This window comes from Penicillium psychrofluorescens (genome assembly GCF_964197705.1).
Source record: "Penicillium psychrofluorescens genome assembly, chromosome: 4".
NCBI classification, from domain to species: Eukaryota; Fungi; Ascomycota; class Eurotiomycetes; order Eurotiales; family Aspergillaceae; genus Penicillium; species Penicillium psychrofluorescens.
This window is the reverse complement of record NC_133442.1, coordinates 4,247,588-4,264,160: the sequence shown is the minus strand read 5'-3', so window position 1 is coordinate 4,264,160 and position 16,573 is coordinate 4,247,588. Positions and strand designations below refer to the sequence as shown.

Here is a 16,573-nt window from a genome sequence, read left to right as displayed (position 1 = left end):
TTTTTGTCTGACAGCAAGAAATCATCCGATCGTTTTGACTGACTGTTGCTTTAATGGAACATAGTGCATCGCGCCTCCTTCCCTCCCCCCCACCTGGTTTTTGAAAGACTGAGCCGGTTTCTCTGTATCTTTTTCTACCGCGTGAGCACCAAAGGCTGGAGCTTTGTCGCGTGTGCACACTCTTTCCTTCCAGAATCCGTTGTACCTACCCTAGTCCGACAGAGATCTCAGAGGTGAGCATAGCCCGGTCGGAAATCATTTGCAGAAGTTCCTAATTGCGACCAGTTCCACCATGGCCGCGCCATCGAATAAGCTGGCCTCGGCCCAGTCAAGCACACCACCTGCATCGGGTGCGACAGCTGTCAGGCTAGAGAAGAGCCATCCGGGTGTGCGCCGCTCGACCCCAGACTCGGAAGCGCTGGCCTCATCGGATGATGACGGGGACCATATCGCTCCCACCCAAACCACCGCCCCCCAGACCAAGCCTGTGAGGCGCCCCTCCTGGTTAAACGAGGTGCCACTAGGTGCTCAGCGAAAGCCCTCTCTACCTGGAGGCCCGCTTGCTGCAGGCCCATCCAACCCCGCCAGCCCTTCTGGCGACCAAGCGCCCTGGGCGACAAACCCGAGTCCCGGTCTGAGCGGCGGCTCATTCAACTGGAATCAAGCGGGCGGCAGCAGTTCATTTCCCTGGGGAACTGGTATCTGGAACACCGAATCCCGCAAGGAACCACCGTCTCGTCTGTCAGAAATTGTGCCGTCGCCAACGATGACCAACCCTCCACTATCGAGCGGGAACCTAGCAGAGGACATGCTGAGTCCAGTGACGCGCACTATCTCCGGTGAATCGGCAATTCCATTCTCGATACCGCTTCATCCTACCCCCAAGACCTATCGCTCTCAATCCTATTCTGTCGGTCAGATGGACCCAGAGTTGCTGGGGTTAATGGTCAGCAAGGCAGGGACTGGCGCTCCGTATGCGGGTGGTCGCTCTCGTGGACCAGGTCAAATGTCTGCTGTTCAGCCTCGCTCCGCACGACCCAATGTTCTCGGTGAACTAGGCCATGACCCCGCGATGCTCGGCCAGCTCCGAGAAGACGAAGACGGCGATGATGATGATGATGATGACAACGGCGCGGACGACAGCAATTACTCCGCAAGCCAGGCGCGCACGATTGAGCAGCTTGCGCGCGAGAATGCCATGTTACGACAAGCTGCAGCAGGTCAAATGGACAGCCGATTCCGGGACCGGGCTTCTTCGTCTGCCTCCGTCACCGGTGCCGCGCATGCCTTGCATCGCATCCATGGCAGTGTTCCAGAGGAATCGGATCTTGCCGTTGAGGATATAGGAGAGCTGCGCGATATTCAAGGATATAGCAACATGCGCAGCAACACGCGGAGACGGTTCTCTGAGCATTCAGCCAATCTGGAGCCGCAGTTTTCGTCGTTCGCTTCTCCCCTGGACAATCGTGCGCTGGACAATGTCCGCAAGGCTCATTGGCAGACGTCGCTGGGGTTTGGGAGTCTTGTCGACGTGCCTCAGAGCCGTCGCCACTCGTTTGCTGATATCCCAGTCCGGCACCCGTCCGCCGGCTCGGTCGATGCACATGCCGCGGGTGCTCGACCGGGCATGGGAGATCGTGAGGAGAACTATGATTACACTAACCCGCCCATGCAGCCACGTAAGTCTTAACTTAACGTCCATCCCTGCCTTCAGGTAAGATGCTAACTCTGTCTTCACAGAATCCTACTACCCCCGTGAACAAACCTTACGCGGTGATGGTTCATCGGGCATACCGGCTTCCCTTAATCAGTATGCCCTGTCAGGTGCCTATGGCCGTCAGCCAGGCTTGTCGCACGCCCACCAGAACCAACTTCTGTACATCGTAACATTCAAGTGCCACCGTGCAGATGTGTTCTACATCCAAGAAGACACAGGCCTCCAGGTCAAAGCCGGCGACTTGGTTATTGTTGAGGCCGATCGAGGTACAGATTTGGGCACTGTCCAGCATGCGAACGTCTCTCTTCAGAAAGCACGGGAGCTCAAACAGCAATATGCCGAGGAGCATTACAAGTGGCTCATGATGTTTTCTCGACAGGGCCAGCTCGAAGCGTCGAGCGTGGCAAGTCCAACTGGAGGGATAGCAGGTCTGGGTCGAAGTGCCACGGGAGGCATGGGTCCCCATGGTCCGCACGGTGTGCAGGAGCCCACCACGGACATCAAGCCCAAGCTTATCAAGCGCCTGGCGCAGAATCACGAGATTCTGACTCTGCGCGACAAGGAAGGAAACGAGGCGAAAGCCAAACGAGTCTGCCAGCAGAAGGTTGCCGAGCATCGACTCAACATGGAGATCCTCGATGCCGAGTTCCAGATGTAAGTTTCTTCTGCCATCTTCTGTCTTCTTGACAAGCAGCTAATTGGTTTCTCTGTAGGGACTGGAAGAAACTCACATTTTACTACTTCGCGGACTCATACATCAACTTCAACTCGCTCGTCACCGACCTCTTCAAGATATACAAAACCCGCATCTGGATGTCAGCCATCAACCCAGCCTCCTTCGTCACCCCACCCAGCGCGGGCCTCCAAGGTCCGCCGAGCGGGATCAGCAACCCCCTCTACAACCAGGACGGACCGCACGCCGACCGCCGACACCAGCACGATGGCAGAGCCTATGCTGGCGCGCGCGCCGACGTGGATCCTGGCCGCGAGGGAATCCCCAATCCCATGATGCTGCGCACGAATTACCCCGAGTCGTACCAGCCATTCACGCAGCCTTCCCGCCGGGCAGAGGGCCAGTCCGACCCGTTTGCCACTTACTCGCCTACCAGCTACGGCCCCCTCGACACAGCAGGGTACGCCGACTTCCCTCCCGGCGGCGCTGGCTCAAACGGTGCCCCGCGCATGCATCCGGCCCAGGGCGAATGGGTCAATCGCTTCCAGGGCCTATCACTCAATTCCTGAGTGGTCATCGATCGATCGGTTCTTGTTTCCATTTACTCATTTTACTCATCTGCTTACTTACTACTAAACCTTTGTACAATCTGCTTTTTGAAGTCTGTTGTTTTTGTCTTTGTGCCTTGTCTTGTTGTCTTGAGTCGTTAGTGCTTTTTGTTGCTATTTGTTCCCTGGCGAAAGAAAGATTCACACACGCGTTCCTAGACTTGTTACGGTTCGATCCATACGCTCTGACTGATGTTTTTGGTTTTGTTTTCATTCTTTTGATTTGACCCTTTTTGATCTGTTTTGTTTTGTTTTTTTCCCCGAAGAAATGGATGATGGATAGGGGGGATATGGATGCCACTCTCTATCTAATTTCTGCAAGAACTGCAGGATTTGCAAGAATGTTCTTTTATCTGTTCTGTTCGTGGATCTGTGGTCTACTTTCTATTTTCTTGTCCTTTGCCTTTTCTTTTGGTTTCTTGTCAACCTCTCCGTGTACGAACGACTTCTTTAAAGATTAGAATTCATACCCCTGGGGTGCACACGGGACGGAGAGACCCGCAGTCGTTACCACCGCCTTCTTTCTTTCTCTGTTTTCTGTTTCTTGATAGGTTGATGTTAAAAGATTGAGAACAGAATAGAAAGAAGAAAATATTTGTGTTCTAGTGGATAATGAGTCGAGATCTCTGTTGATATAGAAATTAGACAAAAATGTTATGATGAAAGATACTCTTGATATCGTCTGTCTACTGCATCTACAACTACGGTCTCTCTCTTTGTCTACAGTGGAATGAATGTGAGACTATCCCATCATGCTACTTTGATTTTGGACTTAATGGTACTGAAATCCAAAGGTCAAAAGAAGTAGATATACTACACTGTGTATATGCCGAGCTTCATAGCCAGCTGGGTGATTGGTAGGTGTGTGAGATCTAGCACTTGCGCAGGCTAGGTTCTAATCTCTCAGTATCCTCAAGGATCTTCTCCTGGTGGATATGGACTGGTGGCCTTTTGTTCTTCAGTCGCAATGTCTCTTGGCGAGCAGGATCTACAGCGCACAAAGAGGAGCGTGCCATATCGGCTTCTTTGCCAGTGAGCAATCGAGATCCTTGAGATGTTCCGCTGAGCTTTTGGTAGCCCATCATCTATCATCAATACATCTAGACATCCAGAAGTATACTCATCTCTGGGCTGCAGGCTATATAACCCTATCCAGGTTAGCATTTCTTCCTACCAACCCCCATACTGAAGAAAGAAGAAGAAACATACCTCAAGCAAACTTATCATGCTTCCCCTTAACCCTAACGTCCAACACCTCCTCATGAAAATTGCCCTCCTTCCTCGCCCTCCTCAACCGTTTCACATCCCCATCATCAAGTTTCCTCCGCACAATCCCCTCCAATTCCTTACGGCTAATCTTTTCATAAGCCTTGGACTCCTTCGACGCGCGGAGCTTCGGCTTAAACCGTGCCTGCATCCGAATGCGCACCGTCGTGTCGAACGAGAGCGCGCTCGCGTCCCCGCGGATCTCGACGCCTTTCGCGGACTCTTTCACGCTGAGAAATGTCTCCGAGTCGCCGCCGCGTGTTTGCACTGAGAATGTCCCCGGCAGGTCGGGTGATGGAATCGCGAGGAAGGACTCGTAGTGCGATACTGCTGATGCGGTGGCGCTTAGGATGCCGTAGTTGTCGCTGCTGAGGTATCTGCCAGCCATGCTACTCGTCAGTGGATGTGTCGATATGGCACTCCTCCAATGGAGTGGGAAAGGGGGAAACGCACTTCCCATGATGCCCCTTGAAACTAAAACTCTCCGTCCCCGCCACGCGCGTCGCAACCCACACCTGCCGCACATCATGCGGCTCCGCCGTGCCGGGGTCATCTGCAATGAGATTCTCCAGCGCGCTCGCGAAAACGGTCCCGTTCGCGTCGCTGGCGATGCAGCTTGGTTTGTCTGACGCGAGGACTAGCACGATTGGGCCGGCAATATCGCTCGGTGCGTCGGCGGAGACCCAGCTCTGGTCTTCGGGCGGGTTATCGTCGTCCTCGGTGGTCTTGGCGGGTGCGGCGGAGGAGGGGGAGTCGTCGGTTTTGAGAGTTTTGGAGGATGATTTGTCTTGGTCGGAGGGATCGCGATGCTTGCGCTTTCTGGGCTTGTCGCCTTTGAATGTTAGGGGTTTGACCATTTCCGGTGGTGGTAATGTGATGTGGTTGGTGGGGAGGTGAAGAATGGATTAGCCGTGATGGAGCAGGAAGTGGAAGGGGAAGTGGAGATATTGAACGAACTAGTTAAGCAGTTGCATGATCTGATCATCAGTTCGTTCGGCGCATTTTTATTAGATGATTAGCAGTGATAGGTCAACTGGAGACTATTTCGAGAATAAATCTCATTACTTAGGTCAACAGCCCACCTACCTTGGTGGCGGCCCTAGAGGTCCTCATTTACACCCCCATATCCATAAAAGTGCATGTTCAAGGATGTCAACTATTTTATGAATTAAAATCCTATGTGTCCAAATATCACTACTCGCTCATCTCACAACTCATCATATTTACCCGGCTTAGTCGAAGGTGATGGCAGCCTTGATGGCGCTCTTGTTACGCATCGACTCCAGGCACTCGGCCCACTGGTCAATCTTGAACACCTTGTTGACAATACCGTTGACTTTGACCTTGCCGGAGTCCAGGTAGTCGATAGCAGCGGGGAACTTGTACGTCTCGGAGAAGCTGCCGATGATGGTGATCTCGTCACCGACTGCGCAATAATCAGCAATTGAGCCACACCTTCAAACAAAAATAAGAAAATAACTTACAGATCTTGGACGGAGGCCACGAGACGCGGTCCTTGCTTGAGTACACGCCGTACACAACCAGTTTGCCGCCACGACGAACATAGTTGATCGAGTCCTCGAGGATTTTCACGTTACCGGTAGCCTCGATGACGATGTCGAAGCCGTACGGGTTCTCGGCCTTGAGCTTGTCGAACTGCGCTTGGGGATCCTGGCGTGACAGCTCAACATACACATCGCCAGCACCAAGATTCTTCGCAAGGTCCATCTTCAGACCCTGCGGCGCAGCCACAACGACATGGCAGCCACCGCACTGGCGGAGCATCTGCGCGAGAACCAACCCGGTAGGTCCAGCACCGAAGATGAGCACGGACGAGCCCATCTTCGGCGCGATCTTATCAAGACCGTGCGCTGCGCACGATGCCGGCTCCAGCAGCGTCGCATCCACATCGGACAGGTTCTTGATCTTGAACACCCGGCCGGCGGGGTACGCGCAGTATTCGGCGAAACCGCCATTCATCGTCACGCCGTGAGCCTGAAAGTTCTCGCAAAATAGCTCGTCGCCGCGGCGGCAGTAGAAACAGGTGCCGCACAGCTCAGAGTTGTCAGCGACTACACGCTCCCCAACTTCGAAGCCCTTCACCTTGGGGCCCACGGCGGCGACCACACCGACAGTCTCATGACCGGGGATCAGGGGGAACTTGTGGAATTGTCAGCTGTCTGTCCCAGCAATAGGACTGGAGACATACCTGGGCGATAAATTCACCCTCGTGGATATGCAGGTCAGTGCCGCAGACACCGCACGCCTTGACCTTGATCTATAATGTCACCGCGGTCAGCTACCGCTTCCACAGTACGTACTGTGGCCATACCAAAATATCGTTCTCGCGCAGCTCAGGCACAGGGACCTCAACGAGGCCATAGTGCTCTGGCTTCGAGTATCTATAGGAGGTGGTCAGTGTACCTGCAACATAGGGCGAGTCAGATAAGGTAGGGACTAACTGGAGAGCACGCATAGTCTTGGGAACAGCCATAATGGAAGATTGAGTTTAATTCAACTGAATGCGGAGGGAAAAAACAGAGGGTTCAAGAGGGAAAGAGGGGCATTATATACCCGCGGCCAAGGAGGGGCCACTGCAACGCCATCATCTACTTGACTATTGTCACTACATGGTTACTTCTCACCATGAAGTCACAGCCTCATGTGGGCCTGGATCGACATCGACGGGATTCCTGTTCCTGTATCGACTCCACTATTGCCTTTAAACATCTGTCATCGCTGCTCGTGGCCGCTGTTTGCGCATTGATCCGATAGAGTGCCGGTGGCCCTCTCTTCTGGAGAATTGCTAATAGTAATCGAACAATTTAGAACAGTTATTTTATTTCAGACCCCAGTCAGGCTCAATTCGGTGAACCGATAGGAGAAACGTCGTTGTTGTTTTGCCCATGACTTCATCTGCGTCTCCTGACGGCCTCGCCCTAAAACTGGACAGTATGCGGGACCAAATCTCAGTATGAACAACCAGTTGCGCTTATAGTTATTGTCCGCAGCCCTCCCTAATCTCTCACCAGAAAACTCTTCACACCACTTGACTTCCCCCCAAAACAAATCCGGTGAATTCGCCTTGCTCCTAACTCAGATCTAAACTGACTGACTCGTCCATCTCGTCTCATCTCACCGCCAGCTCCACCGAAAAAACAAATACAGACATGGCGGCACTTGAAACTGATTACGCGGACCAGCCTGGCTATAGCTTATTTTTGCCAATTTGACTGCCTAGGCGAGTGGGCGCGATCTGGACTCCTTGACCGCTGCGGCGGGGGCGCCGAGTTGGACGCTTGGACGCCAGCTGCAGGAGGTTACTACGAGGGGTTCAATGTATGTTCCCCAGAGTCAACGAGCACGCTGCTGGACGGGCGGTTGTGACTCGTAGCTGTTGAATGAATCAGACCGGATTGGAATTTGGTGGGAGTCTATTGAGTTTGAATTGATAGCGTCAGGATTAAGACTCTGCTAATCGATCTTTGGGATTCATGTCTTAGCCGTGAATTGTTAGAGTAGAAATTCGGCGGTTCCAAGCTTGAACTGCATAGTTGATTAGCTTCGCATTTCACAGACTGGCCCGACATAGCCCATTAATGCAATGGCACCGTCCACCTCTTCCCACCCCAACCGGCCAGAAACAGGCTTAAATTCGATCTATACCCCTAAATATTAGGTAAAATAGTTGCTAGGTCTAATTATGCCTCCCAGCTAGAAAGGATGAAAGAGTCCAATATAGTCAAAAGAGTTGTATAGTTCTGAATTGTGTTTATGATCTAGATCCAGAGTAAGCGGACCGGGCAGACTACTGGGCCATGGTCCACTCCGCTCAATCCACGGCAAGTTCCGCGGAGTCTGCCCCCCCCAAATTATCGTCTGTCTTGGGGGCCGTTCAGAGCCTCGGCCAGACCCAGGTAATCTGATGTAAGACTTTAGAAGAACAACCAACCTCTTCCCTTTCTGTTTTCTTTCTTCTGCTTCTCCCTCCAGAACCTCGATCCATCAATCTCCCCAAAATGAGCTCAATTCTCACACACCTCGGCCTCCGCGCCGCACCCGCCACGGCCGCAATCTCAAACTACGGCCCCGCCTTCCTGGGATTTAACTTCGTCTTCGCCTATGGCCTCCTCTCCAGCCGCACGCTTAAACAAATCTACGGAATCGACCACCAGGAATCACCACGCGAGGACCTGTCTAAATACGGCGAAGCCGCTGTGCGCGAGGGCAAGATGACTCGCGCGCAGCTGGACATGCTGAAGCGAAACGAGGCGGCGCATGCTAACGCTGTGGAGAATTTCACGTTGCTGGTCGCTAGTGTGCTTTTTGCGTCGCATGCTGGTGTCCCGGCGCAGACTATTAATGCTGCGGCGGCGTCGTATACCCTTGCTCGGACTGTTTATGGAGCGGTTTACATTCTCATTGGACATCCGCAATGGAGTCTGGTTCGGGCACTTGCGTGGTGGTGGGGAAATTTGAGCTGCTTCTTTTTGCTGTGGAGGGCTGGGGGGTTGCTTGCTGCTTAGATGGGACGAGGGTCGAATTTGTAGCAATAGTAATAGCACGTTATCATCGCCACTCAGTCAGGTTTAGAGCAAAACATGGCCAGAAATATAGCCTACGAAATGTCCTCATTGTAGAGAATTACAAGCCCCATCTCCATTCCTATGTATTTATAAAAACACTAGCAGAGCCACCATTGTAAGAAGAAGAAGAAAAAGGTATCCATGGACGCCGAGCCAGCCCATTCGTGTCATATCATAAAAGTGTCTTCCGCCAGGGTATTCAAGACTAGCAAGACTGGAGAAGTTATTCTTCATCCCAGGCTTCCAATTCCGCCTTTTCGTATTCATTCATGGTTGCTGCGTCGAAAATCGTCTCTCCAGCAGTGGGGATGGTGGTTTTGATGTCTTCAAAGATAGGTCGGAAAGCATCACCCCAGCGCTTGCGGCGGTCCATCACGATCTTCGCGGCGTCTCCGACAGCGGGGCGAGAAATGCCCGCGCTGGCAATGTGGCTACCTCCACCAGCACCACCTGGGCGATGCTTTGCCTGGGAGCCCTTCTTGCTCTTGCCCATAGTGCGGGTACGTTTGAGATAGGCCTGCTGGACTTGGGAGTCAAGGTCGTCCTGGATGGTAGTGAATTCCAGAAGCGCCATGTGCTCCTGCGCGATCTTCAGGATGCGGGCCTTGCGCGCGTTGTTGGTAATGACCTGCTTCTTGAGCTCGTTCTGAAGCAGACGGAGGCGCTCGGCAACTTCGTCGTCGAAATGTGCGTCGTAGTCCGGGTTGTCATCTGTGCCCAAGAATCCAATGTAGCGTAGCTCGGCTTTTGCGCGCTCGTCCAGTTGGGCATGGTCGAGCTTTGCCACGGATGTTTTGAACCCGTTAGGGTCGGCGTCTCGGAAGGCTGTTGCCGGAGGGTGTGGTTTGCTCTCAGTCTTGGTTTCTAGCTCACCGTTCGTCCCATCAATGTCCATCGCATCACCTCCCAGGCCGCCTGCGCCGGAGGTGTCGCCATTAGAAGTAGGGTTGTCTTCCGGGAGAGTGCGATGCTCGTACCGGAGAAGGGAGCATAGTCGACTGAGCAAAGGCCCGATCGAGACTTCGTTAGTTTCCGTCTTGTCGTCAGTCAGTTGCTCGATGCTGCCACGTCCTTGGTTTAGAGGTAGCTGGTCCTTGTCGTCTTGGCTTTGGTCGTAAGAAAGTCCGTCTTCCTCGGACCAGAGCTGACGGTAGTTCTTCTTTCCCCGGCGCGGATTAATAAAGGGAGTCACGCGATCGCCCTGTATCCAATTAGTATCTTGTGCTGCACTGATATGAGCGGCGCAGCTTACCCTATCTCTGAGCCAGGCAATGTCCTCTTCGGTAAGAGGCCGAACGAAAGGATCAATGTATGCCTGGAATGTATTGGCGCTGACCTGGTTGGAAGGCTTGGCGTTGCTGAAGTCTTTGTCCGGAGGCGTACCCGCCATTAAGTCCTTGAGATCGGTTTTAGGGAAGCGAGCCACACTGTAAATCTCCTTTTTCTCGTCGTCCGTCATGTCTGCCAGGACGTCACGGATGTGGTAAACAGTCGGATCGTCGAACTTGAGTGGATTTGCTCCAAAGACCTGCACCTGGGGTACTGCCGGTGTGGGTTCAGGCTGGTGGGATTCAGCGCCGGACTCGGACCCGGGAGAGCCAGGTCCGGCTGCACCTTCATCCTTCATAGTTGCGCCGTTCGGTGACATGGATGGTGGTGAAAGAGACGAACTGCCTTCGGAGGCTGCGTTTTTGGAGTTTTTCGAGATTGGAGAAGCAGCTGGAAATTGTCAGTTATTTTTGAGATCCGAAAACAGTTGAGGCATTGACGCATCACTCACCTCCCTCGACCTTCGTCTCTGCTCCATCCTGCCGAGCGATATCATGCGCACCGTGGCTCAATGGGCGCTCGTCCTTTGCACTGGCGCGCTCCTTGCGCTTCTTCAACTTCCCTCCCTTGGGCACATCGTCGTCATCCTCCGTCTCGCGCTTCAACTTTGAGCGTTCTCCCACCTCTCGCTCAAGCTCTTGGTCATCGACCACCTCTTTCCGTTTTTGGGACATCTCACGCATTCCAGCATTGAATGTATCGCCACGCACATCTGCCATATCACTGAGGGACTTGAGGTGTTCCACTAGCCTTTCAAGGGTCTTAGAGTCGGGGATGTTCGGTCCGGCCACCAAGTCGAGCAGATCCGTATACTCGGTATTGGCTACATCAATCTGCTTCGTCACATCATTGTCCAGATAGCTGGGAATTGATGACGCTGCGGCCGTGGGAGCGCTCGCGGTGGATGGGGTGGTGTTGCGGCTTCGCGACTGCCGCGCGTCGCGACCTTTGCCCTTGCTCTTGTATGCGGAAGGCATGGTTGAGTCGCGGATAAAGCCGAACGAAAATTGTTATGAAAGAGTCGGGAGAAAGTAGTACAGAGTAATATCAATTGGGGTGGACTGAGAGGTTCGTTCTTAAGAGGCACGGCTTGGAGTCCGGTAGGACATGTCTTCGGTCGGTCACTGGGCCAGGAATCGATCAGATGAATGAAACCAGCACACTGTCTCTGGTATCTCTGGACAACACGGGCGCGTTCTGATGGACAGTGATGAATATCAACAGACACGACGACGTTGGCGATATCGAGGCTCCCGTGACTCCAAGTTGTCGACCACGTGATATTGATCACATGATGATAGGCGATAGCAGATTGTGGCACGTGACTCGCCCGGAAATAGGGATGCTGGGGTGCTCGGCTTCTATTGTGTAGGTTTCTAAGTATCCGTTGATTTACAATAAAATGTTTTCATTTCGTAGGCTTTGAGAACGCATCACTGGTTGACGTAACATCTCTAGGGTGGTGAGCGAACAGAAGACCGGGGCAAGCTAATATATATTTCTGAACTATTGGGTGTTGCGCTCTTGCAAAACCATGACAGATTAGACACTATTCGCAAGATAGAAAAACGAGCTATGTTTTATATGTAAGACCGAATATTTACTATGTACTACATATATAATATCCAAACCATCTATTTTTATTGTGAGAGTGCGCGGGAAATAAAGATACCCCGGAAGCGTAGTCTTTCCGCAAACGGAAACCCTAATCCGGCAACCACTTGAGACGAACAGGGCACCCACCCATCCCTTGGCACGATTGCGGATGTGTTTCGATGTTTATCTATACTAATAATAATTCCCATTCATGATCCACAAGCTCCTCGTGGTCGGAACCAGACCTATGGGCATTCCTACGACGGACCCGATCAGGCAGGGCATTCTTCTAGCCACACATGATGGCCGAAATGGCTGCAATAGCTATGTTTGGCCTTTTTTTTGGCCGGAATCAAATTCCTTGATATCTCCCAGGCTGGCCTCTAAAACCGATGCTTTCTCATACCCTTCTTCTCTTCTTTCCTACTCGGCTACTGCAACTTCACCATGTGCATGCACCCACAATCGGTCAAGCTGATCCTGTGGAGTTTATGCTTCAGCTTGCATGGTGCTCAGTAATAGAGCATTGTTGCCATAATGTCTCGCACGTACTCGTCCGACTCGTCGCAGTCCACGGTGGCCACACTGTTTGCGGGCCCCGGGAGAGCTTCCAACGACACGCCGTCGGTTAATGTAAGGATATTGTGATCCTCTTTTCATTCTCGGATAGAAGAAACTGACTTAAAACCTCCAGGATAACGTTGGATTTCGCTTTGTTCTCGACAACACAGTCCAGACACTCTCAAGCTACAATGCGCCGAAATCCGGGGCCATCTCAGGTCTCTTGTTCGTCCCCAGTCTCGAGCCGAGAGACCCATGTAATTCAATCACTTTGCCATGGATTCCATCAAATGTGACTCGCCATGAAGATGTCTGGCAGTTCGGATACCCCATTCTCGGCCTGGCCCCATGGGTGAATGACGAGTGCACAAAATCCTTCTTGGCTGCTTCGGAAAAAGTTGGAATCCAAGCCCTCATCTTTTTCCAACCCTTCAGTAACGAGACGGGATTACCACCACCACCCAACGACGATTTGTGGAATTTGAATGATCGGGATGCATGGAAATCCGACAATCACTACCCTGTCTATGCGATCCCTGGTCCGGCAGGTGAAACACTGATGCGTGAGCTTTCTTGGTTCTCGGATGGTGGGAACATGAGCAATGTCAGCAATAGTAGCCATCCATTCATGGACCATCATGCGGAGGATAGTAGACTCTTTGCCATGATTGACATCAGTAAGTGATTGCACAAGATGTATTGTAGCTAGATTGGATTGCTAATCCTTTTCACAGATGACCCAGCAAGCCAGATGCCGAGTCTCTGGGGGTTCATCCTGGCTATTCTGGGAACTATTCTGGTGCTTACTCTGATCATCCTGGTCCTCTATCGTGTGTTACAGCGACGGCGGCGGAATACGCTCCGCAGACGTATCGATGCAGGCGAAGTTGACATCGAGTATCTGGCCTTGAATCAGATCAAGGTTCCTCGCAATGTCGTCGAAGAACTGCCGCTTTACACTTATCCCACCATCGAATCACCCCCCGCAGCGACACTGGCCAAGGACAATACGCACTCTGGTGTGGCTGAGGTCAACGGTGCCATCGATTCCGCCACATCCTCTGTTGAGAACGTGGTGGATGATGCTGGTCTGAAGAAGCCCGAGCTTGCGGTGACCAGCTCGGCGGCACAGACTGAGCCTGAAGACCCAAAAGCTCATTATCGACTGAGCCACACGCAAACCACCTGCGCGATCTGTCTTGATGATTTTGTGGCTGGGGAATCCACAGTCAGGGAACTTCCTTGTGGCCACATTTTTGACCCAAGCTGCATTGACCCGTTTCTCATGGAGAACAGCAGCCTATGTCCATTGTGCAAGAAGAGCGTCATGCCGTCGGGCCTGTGCGAGGTGCAAGTGACGAATGCGATGGTTGAACGGGACGATATGATGAGGCGGTTTCGGGAGAGACCCGCACGGGGGTTGCGCCGGCCGACCAGACCAGATGGCGAGACGGCGGAGACTGTACAGAGTGAATAATAGTTCTGGAGTTGGTTCCAATGTTGAATTTAGATGTTATTATTAGTCATGCAATAAAATCCGTTCATGCCTGAGGCAGAAAAGGCAGAAAGCGACTCCGCCCTCGCCTAATCCCACACACAGTCCATCCTCTTCTTTCCCGTCCGTTGAACTTTTCCGCCGACCGACAACGAACGACACCACCACACAACACCTAAACCGACAAGGTATGCCTACAATAATTGAATCTGGGACAGTTCCCCCGAATTGAATTTCGATTTCTGACTGGCTGTGCGTTCTCTAGATGGGTGCCCTCAAGTACGTGGAAGAGATCCAGAAGAAGAAGCAGTCCGACGTGATTCGCTTTCTGCTGCGCGTCCGATGCTGGGAGGTGAGATAGACCCCTACGACCCCCTCGATCCGCTTAACATCTCCGCCGGACGCTCGTGTGCGTTGCCATCGGAATTACCTTTCAGTGGTGTTGCGAGGCTCGAACAAAATTCGATTGGCCCGGCGGAAATGCTTTTTGTGGCACGCAAGAGACCCCTCACCATGGAGCCCTGTGTCTTGCTATACACTCGTTGAACTTTGCTGAGAGTGCATCAATATAGCTTCGTCAGCTGAACGCCATCCACCGTGCTTCGCGTCCCTCCCGCCCCGACAAGGCCCGCCGCCTCGGCTACAAGGCTAAGCAGGGCTACGTTATCTACCGCATCCGTGTCCGCCGCGGTGGTCGCAAGCGCCCTGTCCCCAAGGGTGCCACCTACGGCAAGCCCACCAACCACGGTGTCAACCAGCTCAAGTACCAGCGTGCCCTCAAGGCCACCGCTGAGGAGCGTGTTGGCCGCCGCTGCGCCAACCTGCGTGTCCTGAACTCGTACTGGATCAACCAGGACTCGACCTACAAGTACTTCGAAGTCATCTGCGTCGACCCCCAGCACAAGGCTATCCGCCGCGATGCTCGCATCAACTGGATTTGCAAGCCTGTCCACAAGGTGAGATTTATTTTCCCCTCTCTGGATTCTACGATTATACTAACATATTGTGTTTCAGCACCGCGAGAGCCGTGGCCTCACTGCCACCGGCAAGAAGTCCCGTGGCATGAACAAGGGCCACCGCTACAACAATACCAAGGCCGGCCGTCGTCACACTTGGAAGATCCACAACACCCAGAGCGTGTGGCGTTACCGTTAAGTGCTGCAAGGCACTGGGGTGGTGGAGGTTGGAGGATTCTGGCAGCGACATGTGGATATCTTTCCGAAAACTTGTTGCCCGTGTGTCATCTGCGCTGGGGTTGAGTTTAATACCACCGACCGGTTGGATCTACTGTTAGCCAAAAAGCTGATTTTTCATAACGAAGTATGACTGGTTCAACTTGATTAGTCTGGCCGGGTCCTCGGCCAGTAAGTAGAGTGTAGCACGGAACCACCGAGTAGTCTGCGGCGATAGTCTTTTATTCGAATTTGGACTGGCCCCACAGGTCCTCCCGGCCTAGTCTGGCAGGTCTTCAGCCGCACTAGTTGTGATAGAATATAGAGTCGCATGTTGTCCGTCCATCAGCTCATAGTTCCGCGCCCGGAGTTCGTTGCTGCCTCAGGCCACCACCAGGCACGGGTTCGCGGCTTCCCATGGGCGGGTCCGTTACCCTCCGCTTTCCCAATCCGTCGACGATAGGCTGCAACTCACTCACTCTGCTTCACTCACTCACCTTGACTTCTTTGTTACTTTTCATCCCTTCCTCCATGTACGACTGAATCCTGCCTTGGGCCGGCATCTCGGTTCTCTTTGATGCCAAAAGAGCGACCTTGAAGCCTGTGACGTTTCTTTCTACTCGAACTACTCGCCGAACCGATGCGCCTCCATGCCGTCCTCTGGACGCAACCTGCCTGTCCCTCCTCTCCCCCCTCTCAGTCCGCGACGTCCTTCTTATTCACATGATACTCCCCCGCCAGTCAACGGCGGCACATCCACTAGTCCATACCGTCGCGGACATTCTCGCTCCATCTCTCTCACCTCCCCATTCTCCGGCAAAAAGCAGAAAGGGGGCGCCCTAGACATCTGGGATTCTGATGATTCCGATGATGATGATTTCACCCCTTTGGAGTCTACATCGACGAGTCCCCGGAAAGGACTCCAGACACCTCGAGGGCTCATCGGCGACGATTTGGCTACCGGTAAGTGCGCAACATGCAATGCAACGGTCCGGTGGCCGCGAAATATGAACTCCTACCGGTGTACGGAATGCCTGATGGTCAACGACCTGGAAATCAGCAAGGATGTGAAAAGCCCGGGTGATACAGAGCTTAGGGTTCCGATTCCCTCGAATCCTACCACCACGTCACCACCATCCCGTTTGCATAGGAAAGAGGTTCCTTTGTCAATTGAACGTACCCACGTACTCATTGAGACATGTGTATCGGCCTATTTTCGGAGTCTTTTAGATGATGCGGACTCTACTATGTTATCACCCGGTGATAATCAACCTGGCAGGTCGCGGGATCTAAGACCTGAGGGCTCTGCATCGGGTGCCGCGCATCGTTCTGCCGGCAGGTACCTTCGGGTTTCTCGACCAGGTGATTCTCGAAGCCGAAGTGCATCTGCATCTAGTGAACGCGAACGATTCGACGTGACGAAAGAAAACTCGGCTTATCTCACACCGCAAGCTGCCCATCAAGATAGGAAGGCTGGCCCTCGGAAGCATGTCCCACTCAGAATACGTGCGAATTCAGATCTTCAGAGCCCGAAAGCGGAACGACATCCAGCACGACCAGCAGACCCTGA

General features: G+C 53.0%; 6 protein-coding genes across 6 annotated transcripts; 3 read left to right on the top strand and 3 right to left on the bottom strand.

Moving 5' to 3' along the window:
- Positions 1-292: 292 nt before the first annotated feature.
- PFLUO_LOCUS7261 (uncharacterized protein) lies at positions 293-2,959 on the top strand (the record flags this gene model as incomplete). The annotated part of the gene is made up of 3 exons (XM_073784885.1): positions 293-1,679; positions 1,741-2,371; positions 2,431-2,959. The coding sequence occupies 3 exons, from the start codon at positions 293-295 to the stop codon at positions 2,957-2,959; spliced, it is 2,547 nt and encodes an 848-aa protein (XP_073641296.1).
- Positions 2,960-4,208: 1,249 nt separating this feature from the next.
- Positions 4,209-5,121, bottom strand: PFLUO_LOCUS7260 (uncharacterized protein; the record flags this gene model as incomplete). The annotated part of the gene is made up of 2 exons (XM_073784884.1): positions 4,209-4,653; positions 4,718-5,121. The coding sequence occupies 2 exons, from the start codon at positions 5,119-5,121 to the stop codon at positions 4,209-4,211; spliced, it is 849 nt and encodes a 282-aa protein (XP_073641295.1).
- Positions 5,122-5,496: 375 nt separating this feature from the next.
- PFLUO_LOCUS7259 (uncharacterized protein) lies at positions 5,497-6,758 on the bottom strand (the record flags this gene model as incomplete). The annotated part of the gene is made up of 5 exons (XM_073784883.1): positions 5,497-5,690; positions 5,749-6,424; positions 6,474-6,542; positions 6,597-6,666; positions 6,727-6,758. The coding sequence occupies 5 exons, from the start codon at positions 6,756-6,758 to the stop codon at positions 5,497-5,499; spliced, it is 1,041 nt and encodes a 346-aa protein (XP_073641294.1).
- A 2,315-nt stretch (positions 6,759-9,073) lies between these two features.
- Positions 9,074-11,156, bottom strand: PFLUO_LOCUS7258 (Transcriptional regulator; the record flags this gene model as incomplete). Its single annotated transcript, XM_073784882.1, has 3 exons — positions 9,074-10,051; positions 10,103-10,569; positions 10,631-11,156. The coding sequence occupies 3 exons, from the start codon at positions 11,154-11,156 to the stop codon at positions 9,074-9,076; spliced, it is 1,971 nt and encodes a 656-aa protein (XP_073641293.1).
- Positions 11,157-12,312: 1,156 nt separating this feature from the next.
- PFLUO_LOCUS7257 (uncharacterized protein) lies at positions 12,313-13,813 on the top strand (the record flags this gene model as incomplete). Its single annotated transcript, XM_073784881.1, has 3 exons — positions 12,313-12,408; positions 12,470-13,013; positions 13,071-13,813. The coding sequence occupies 3 exons, from the start codon at positions 12,313-12,315 to the stop codon at positions 13,811-13,813; spliced, it is 1,383 nt and encodes a 460-aa protein (XP_073641292.1).
- A 283-nt stretch (positions 13,814-14,096) lies between these two features.
- Positions 14,097-14,986, top strand: PFLUO_LOCUS7256 (60S ribosomal protein L15; the record flags this gene model as incomplete). The annotated part of the gene is made up of 3 exons (XM_073784880.1): positions 14,097-14,183; positions 14,404-14,787; positions 14,846-14,986. The coding sequence occupies 3 exons, from the start codon at positions 14,097-14,099 to the stop codon at positions 14,984-14,986; spliced, it is 612 nt and encodes a 203-aa protein (XP_073641291.1).
- Positions 14,987-16,573: the final 1,587 nt, after the last annotated feature.